The 8,570-nt window shown below is 41.3% G+C and overlaps 2 protein-coding genes across 2 annotated transcripts; both read left to right on the top strand.

Annotated features, from left to right (window-relative positions):
* The first annotated feature begins 293 nt into the window (after nucleotides 1-293).
* On the top strand, nucleotides 294-4,991 carry LOC137272157 (uncharacterized). The gene is made up of 2 exons (XM_067804511.1): nucleotides 294-553; nucleotides 926-4,991. Exons 1-2 carry the CDS (start codon nucleotides 294-296, stop codon nucleotides 4,989-4,991), a joined length of 4,326 nt encoding a protein of 1,441 aa, XP_067660612.1.
* A 969-nt stretch (nucleotides 4,992-5,960) lies between these two features.
* On the top strand, nucleotides 5,961-6,562 carry LOC137273060 (uncharacterized). The gene has a single exon (XM_067805508.1). The coding sequence runs from the start codon at nucleotides 5,996-5,998 to the stop codon at nucleotides 6,560-6,562; it is 567 nt and encodes a 188-aa protein (XP_067661609.1). The 5' UTR covers nucleotides 5,961-5,995.
* The last annotated feature ends 2,008 nt before the right edge of the window (nucleotides 6,563-8,570 follow it).

Genomic DNA, 8,570 nt, shown 5'->3' with positions numbered 1-8,570 from the left:
GTTGTATTGTTTACTCAAAAGGTATTTCGTTTCTTTTTTTTGTAGTTTTTCTGAACCTCTCGTCCACTGTTTTACAACGGTTGAACGTATGCTACAACGGCGATAAATGAAAATAAACTTTGGTGAGAGTGTTTCAGCCCAATGTGATTCTTGCCACAACATTAGTTCAGAAAAAATCTTCATACAAATGAAGACTACTGGAGGCTCTCAATACTACATAGTTGCGTGTGTTTAAACTGGAAACTGAAAGCAACCTTGGAACATTGTTGACTATATTATGTGCTGAATGTAATATGGCTTCTCAGGATTCTTTATCCAGATACTTGGCTGAGTGTAGTGTTGCAGGAACAGATGACCAGCCTGTTACAGAAACGGATCAACAGCCTGTAACAGAAACGGATCAACAGCCTGTAACAGAAACGGATCAACAGCCTGTAACAGAAGGGAACGATGAAGCAACAGAGACGAGTAGCACATCGGATACAACACAGGGCCAGCAGTTTCCTGATAGTGAACAGCAGCTGGGGTCAAGTGTTGATGCTGAAAATACAAGGTCAGTTCGTACTAGGACACAAACTGAAAAGGGACAAGCCGAACGACTTCGAATGTTAAAGAATAGACAATCAGGTATTCTTGGAGCTATCACAAGGAAGAGAAATGAACTTTATAGGTTAATGTTAAGTAATACTAGTGAAAGTTTACATTTAGTGAAATTTAGCTATGTTGACTTTACTGAATTGTGCCAACAGTATGAAAAAAGTTTCACTTCATATTACGATGAGATTGTTTCACAGCAGACAAGAGATGTTGAGAATAAGAGACATGAAGAAAAGGAAATTTCAATATTGCATTTCCGAAATGAGGTAGAACAATGGATGAAACGGGTGGAGAATCAACTGGACATCACAGATAATGTTTCTCGTAGGAACTCGCAGTCATCTCGGAACTCCATGCGTTCAACTAGATCTGCCTATGCAAAGGAACGAGCAAGGTTAGCAGAACTGTATGCTGAGAAATCTTTGCTAGAACAATCTAAGAAAATCCAGGAACTTACACTTGACATTGAAATTGCCAAAATGCGAGCCAGAGAAAGGGCATATGCTGATGTGGAAGATGTAGCCCCCCTGAGGCACATATACACCCCTGAGTCAATTTCTGATGTTAAACCCAATGTCCCTAGAATTCTAGATGAATTTAATGTAAAGCCCAAGGTCCTTGGATTTTCAGATGAATCTGATGTTAAACCACGTGTACATGAGGTGTCAGGTGGCTTTGGCGTTGAGGTTGATATGGCTCGTAATGCTACTATCCCTGATGTTCATCATTCCGTACGTGATAATCCAGGTAATGGTGGACCACAAGTCAATATTCTAGGTGAGGATGGTATTAACCAAGCTGATGTTTTGGCTCGTCAGATGAATCCTAATGCTAAGGACTTTAAGCCTTCATACTTAGTCACACCTGAGGATGCCACGATGTCTGCTCATACTCCATCTTCATCTATGCAAAGACAGCATGAACTAATTCTTCAAACGCATAGGCAGATGGCCACATCGATGCTTCTGCCACAACCAAAGGTACCAACATTTAAAGGTGATCCTATGGCATTTAGTACGTTCATGATGTCATTTGATGCACGCGTTGTTCCCCATACTACCAATAATACAGATAGGTTGTATTATCTTGATCAACAGCTTGAAGGAGAACCCAAAGATTTGATAGCAGGTTGTCTGCACATGAATTCCGCTGATGGTTATCAAAAGGCCAGAGATCTGTTGATCACAGAATATGGAAATCCTTACACAGTATCAACAGCTTATGTCAACAAAGTTCTTGCATGGCCAGAAATCAGATACGACGACTCACATGGCCTAAAGCAGTTTTCCTACTTCCTCATCAAATGCCTCCATGTAATGAAGAGTATGTCCCACATGAATGTGCTGAATCATGCTCCAAACATGCAAGCTGTTGTTCTGAAGCTGCCTATATATCTGCAGAATAAATGGCGAGATCATGTCACTAAAGCTCGGCTTCAAAGGTATAAGGTTATTGCCTTTGAGGATCTTGTACAGTTCATTGAGTTTGCCTCAAAGTCTGCCAACGAACCGGTTTACAGTAAGGATGCAATGTCTAAAAATGAAGTCCAATTACGAAGGCAAGACAAAGATTCCACAAGAAACAAACAGATTGTTCATAAACTAAAGTCAAACAGTATTGTGACAAGCAGCAACTATCCGGATCCGTTAGAACGTCACAATAAAGGCAAAAGGCTTGCCTGTTACTTCTGCAAAGAACAACATGATATGGATGACTGCAAACAATTTGCACGAAAGTCATTAATAGATAAGCGAGCTTATCTTAGGGACAATAAAATGTGTTATGGTTGCTATGGTTACAACCATGCTGTTAAAGGTTGTATGAAGAAACGGACCTGTAAACGTTGCGGGAAGTGCCATCCAACAGCTTTACACGATGATGACTTTCATCCTGTACGGACTAGACAAGAGGGATTAACAGACACAGGTAGCGACATGCCAAAGGCAGGTGGACATGATATTGCTGATTCTGTCAACACATCTTGCAATTATACAAAATCAGACATAGTGGATACAGTGCTGCAACCTATCATCCCTGTTATTGTACAACAGAGAGGTAACGAGAAATCAGTAAAGACATATGCGTTGTTGGACAATGGAAGTACTGGTTGTTTCATCACAGAAGATCTGAAACATGAACTTGGAGCAAAATCTACCAAATCAATGTTAAAGCTTCGAACAATGCATGGCGTTAGTGAGGTAAGAACCTCAGCAGTGGAGGATCTCATCATATCAGATATAACTGAGGAAAATGCAATCTTGTTACCACGGACATTTACTAAGGAAGAGATACCAGTTGGTCACAGTCAGATACCTAATCCTGATGTTTTGTTGACATTTCCTCATCTTAGTGATATGGCAAACAAGCTACCACAGTACCAGCCTGATCTTGATATTGGATTGCTAATTGGAAGCAACTGCCCTCTTGCCATGCAGCCACAGGAAGTCATTCCATCACAAGGTAATGGTCCCTTTGCTGTACGATATAAACACGGATGGACAGTCAGTGGACCACTCCATATTAAATACAACCCTTCTGACAACTCCCTTACCTGCAATCGTGCAATTTTCCAAGAAATACATGCAGTCCAGGAATACCCGACTCGAGATGCCATTCTGAAGATGTTTGAAATGGATTTTAGTGAGCGTGACATTGGAACAGTACCTGGTGAACAAGGTTACTCAAGAGAGGATCAGAAGTTCATTGAGATTGCAAAGACCAACATGAAGCAAGTCGATGGCCATTATGAGCTACCACTGCCCCTTAAAGATCCAAAAGCAACTTTCGCCAATAACAGAGAACAAGCTGAAAGGAGAGCAAAGTGGCAGAAGAAGAAAATGGTTCAGAACGAGCAATATCGTCGGGACTACACAGCATTTATGGAAAATCTTATCTTGAAAGGCTATGCCTATAAGATACCCAACGATAAATTGACAGTAGAGTCAGGAAAGGTGAGGTATCTACCCCATCATGGCATTTACCATCCAAAGAAGCCGACGAAGATACGTGTAGTATTTGACTGTAGTGCCAAGTATGATGGAACATCACTAAATGATATGCTCCTGCAAGGACCAGATCTCACCAATTCATTGATTGGAGTGCTGACCAGATTTAGAACAGAGCGTATAGCATTCATGGCTGATATCGAAGCCATGTTCTACCAAGTAAAGGTTCCGCCTCACCAGCATGATCTCCTGAGGTTTTTGTGGTGGCCTAATGGCGATTTAAGTGCAGACTTACAAGAATACGGCATGACAGTTCATATCTTTGGAGCAGTGTCCTCACCTAGTATTTCTAACTTTGTTTTGAGGGCTGTAGCTGACAGAGCAGAAAAGGTTTATGGACTCCCTGTTGCTGACACTATTCGGAACAATTTCTATGTTGATGATTGCCTCAAATCAGTCAGCACTGAGGAAACTGCAGTAAAATTAGTAGACAAGTTGAAATCTGCATGTGAAGAAGGTGGATTTCAGCTGACCAAGTTCACATCTAATAACAGAGATGTTCTCAATTTGATTCCATCAGAGCATCGCTCAAAACATGTTCAAACTCATGACTTGAATTACGATTTGCTCATCGAAAGAGCGCTTGGAATGCAGTGGCATATCAGTACAGATATGTTCGGGTTCACAGTTGACTTGAAAGAAAAACCGTTTACTCGGAGAGGACTACTTTCAACAATGTCTTCATTATATGACCCTTTAGGTATTGTGGCTCCTGTCATGCTGCCAGCTAAGAAAGTCTTACAAGATCTATGTACAAACAAGCAGCTTGGATGGGATGATGAAATACCAGCAGAACAGAAACTCATCTGGAAGGAATGGCTAGGAGAGCTACAGTGCCTGAACGTATTGAGGATGGAAAGATGTCTGAAACCGGCTGTGTTTGGAAATGTCGTGTCCACACAGCTTCATGTGTTTTCGGATGCAAGTACCATCGGGTATGGATGTGTAGCATATCTGCGCCTTTGTGATGATAAAGACAACATTCATACAGCGTTTCTTATGGGAAAATCCAGACTTGCACCAGTTAAAACAGTCTCCATTCCTCGCTTAGAATTAACAGCTGCCACTGTAGCAGTGCACATTGGTCAACTCCAGCTTGACACCAAACCTGACAGTGTAACTTACTACACTGACTCAACAACTGTTCTACATTATATTAACAGTGAACAGAAAAGGTTCCCAATCTTTGTTGCCAACCGTGTGAAAGTCATCAGAGACTTTTCAAAGCCTGATCAGTGGAAGTACATTGATTCTAAAACAAACCCTGCAGATATTGCATCTCGAGGCGTGACTCCTTCAAAGCTGATTGAGTGCCATGACTGGCTCAAAGGTCCCACGTTTCTTATGAAACTGAGTCAGAGTGGTCCTTACAACAGCCAGCTGTTATGATAGATGGTACTTTTGAAGAAGTAGCCGCTCTGACAGAAACACTATCAAAGGATTCCCAGGATACCATGTGTCAACTGATGAATCATTACTCTAGCTGGTATCGGTTGAAGCGAGCAGTAGTGATATATCACAGACTCTTTGACATTCTTCAAAGTCGAAGACAGACAAGGCAAGGTAACAGGTCTTCTTGTAGAAGATTCAATCAACCTTTCACAGTACAGGAACTAGATAGAGCAGAGAATGCTATTCTCAAGTTCATTCAGTTGCAGCATTTCGACAAGGAAATAGACTCGAGTAGCAAACGAGGCCGAGTACTCAAGAGTAGCTCAGTGTATAGACTCGACCCCTTCTCAGACAATGGACTACTCAGAGTCGGTGGTCGACTTAGCAGAGCAGATATTCCAGAGGAGATGAAATACCCAGTTTTATTACCATATAGAAGTGCCGTCACGTCACTGATAATCACTGACGTACACCTGAGACTTGGGCATGCAGGACGGAATCACGTCTTATCAGCACTGAGAGAGAAGTACTGGGTCATTAAAGCTAATTCTGCTGTTCGTACCATTTTGTCTCGCTGTGTTACATGTCGAAAAATGAGAGTACCAGCATGTGAACAGAAGATGGCCGACTTGCCGTCCAGTCGAGTCAAACCTACTCCACCATTCACCTACACAGGGGTAGATTTCTTTGGCCCTCACGTTATCAAAGAGGGGCGGAAATATGTCAAACGTTATGGTGCATTGTTTACATGTCTTGTGAGCAGAGGAGTCCACATTGAGACAGCAATTTCTCTTGATACAGACTCGTTTCTTCATGCTTTACGTCGATTCATAGCTCGAAGAGGACCTATCCAAGTAATTTGGTGTGACAATGGTACTAACTTCACCAGTGCCGTTAAAGAACTAAAACAGACAGTAGCAGAAATGAGTCAGGAACGTATTCAGTCTTACCTGCTGAAAAGTAATATTGAATGGAAATTCAATCCTCCATCAGCAAGTCACATGGGTGGCGTATGGGAGCGGCTTATCAGGTCAGTCCGACAAGTACTTTCTCCTCTTCTCAGAGAATTTGGTGAACGTTTGAATGATGAATCATATCGAACACTACTGTGCGAAGTTGAAGCTATTATAAACTCCCGACCCCTCACCACTGTATCTGACAGTCCTGATGATCTGAATCCTTTATCACCTAATCATCTGTTGATGATGAAGTCAAATGTGTATATTCCACCCCCAGGACATTTTCAGCGCAACGATGTCTACATGCGACGGAGATGGCGTAGGATCCAGTATCTTGCGAATGTGTTCTGGTCACGGTGGCGAAGAGAATATCTATTGAACTTACAAGTGCGTCAAAAATGGAATGAGTCGAAACGCAGCATGCAAGTAGGTGATATTGTTCTGATCACGGACCAAAACACACCAAGACTGCAGTGGCCTATGGGTCGAGTGATCGCAACTGAGTCAGACAAACGTGGACATGTGAGAAGCGTGGTATTGAGAACACTAAAAGGTGAACTACGGAGACCAGTGCACAAACTTGTGCTGCTTCTATCGTCATGTGAATAAGTGACATGTAGTGAACAATGTTTATCACACATTAGTCTGATACCAGACGTTTTGCTGTGGTATATTGTGTTAATTCTGCACGTTAGAAGTTTTTGTTAAACAGGAATGTTTAAGAGGCCGAGTGTGTACGTGCAGAACACTGAACACTCAACTTGATTTAAGTAAAGAAGTAAAGGTTTATTTTAATATTTAAAATTGTCAACACATCTGTGCAACTGCCTGTGGTGTAAAGGATTGTTAACTGAATTATTACACTAACCATTTAGAAACACGCAGGTTATAGGTTCGAATCCAGGTTGCTGACTAAACTTTTTCATATTTGTAACAATTTACATCCTGGCAATCTGATCACATGATCAGAAGCACATGGGCTCAGGCAGTCAGAAGGCCTCCATGTTGCGAGCGAAACACACCGAGTCAAGGCAGAACACAGATGTGAGTAACGTCTTCAATTTTTCTTGCTTCTATGTCCAAACGAGATACCAGAAAACTTATTAAACGTAATTGCTTATTTGCTTATTTTGAAATTAACGATTTGAATACATGTACATTTCATTAGGTTGAGTTGTATTGTTTACTCAAAAGGTATTTCGTTTCTTTTTTTTGTAGTTTTTCTGAACCTCTCGTCCACTGTTTTACAACGGTTGAACGTATGCTACAACGGCGATAAATGAAAATAAACTTTGGTGAGAGTGTTTCAGCCCAATGTGATTCTTGCCACAACAGTCTCAACGTCACATCGTATTATCAATCTCAACTCCCTTGGGTGTTTACATCGCTTGCTGCCACTAGGCGCACCGTGGCTCTCATCCTAACGAGGTACGCAATTCACAGCTGGGTGGACTGGCACATAGTCACGGTACTTTGTTCACAGTACTTTGTCTACGTTTACTGCACGTTACTACACCCACAACTGGGTGTTTTCGCGTATTCCTGTAGCCACCATCTGGCTGAATACGGTACACTAGTGGTTGTGACAACATGGAAAGATTCTGCACACAAAGTTGACTCCAAAGTTTTTAGTTAGTTAGTTCTAGTAAACTGGATCACAATATTGGCAATAGTTTCCCCCATGTTCCTGATTTGTGCCTAATTATTGGGCCTCGTCACATGTTTCCTTTCACCGTCTTTCAACACATAAACAACGCCACTTGAGTCAGAAGGTCCACATACCAAACATTTCCCGGTATCCACGCAAGTAGCCCTTATATTTAATACTGTAAATCCCGTAAAAACCGAACACGCGTTTGACGAACTGCCGGATATAACGAACTGCTTTCGATCAACTGTTGCATATTTTAGTGAAAGTGCGTATAACGAACTACGATTGTAACGAACTACATTAACTCGATTCTTTTTAATCGTCAACATATCCTCAGACTATTCCAGTAAGCAAATCATCTGAGATTCCAATACATTGCCTTACAACAGATTGTTGTACAATACAGTGCCTTACAACAGATTGCTGTACAATACATTGCCTTACAACTGATTGATGTACAATACAGTGCCTTATAACTGATTGCTGTACAATACATTGCCTTACAACAGATTGCTGTACAATACATAGCCTTACAACTGATTGCTGTACAATACAGTGCCTTATAACTGATTGCTGTACAATACATTGCCTTACAACTGATTGCTGTACAATACAGTGCCTTACAACTGATTGTTGTACAATACATTGCCTTACAACAGATTGCTGTACAATACATTGCCTTACAACTGATTGCTGTACAATACATTGCCTTACAACTGATTGCTGTACAATACATTGCCTTACAACTGATTGCTGTACAATACATTGCCTTACAACAGATTGCTGTACAATACATAGCCTTACAACAGATTGCTGTACAATACAGTGCCTTATAACTGATTGCTGTACAATACATTGCCTTACAACTGATTGCTGTACAATACAGTGCCTTACAACAGATTGCTGTACAATACATTGCCTTACAACAGATTGCTGTACAATACATTGCCTTACAACAGATTGCTG

This window comes from Haliotis asinina, chromosome 2 (genome assembly GCF_037392515.1).
Source record: "Haliotis asinina isolate JCU_RB_2024 chromosome 2, JCU_Hal_asi_v2, whole genome shotgun sequence".
Classification (NCBI taxonomy): domain Eukaryota; kingdom Metazoa; phylum Mollusca; class Gastropoda; order Lepetellida; family Haliotidae; genus Haliotis; species Haliotis asinina.
The sequence above is the reverse complement of the archived record's forward strand: the minus strand, read 5'-3'. Positions and strand labels throughout refer to the sequence as shown.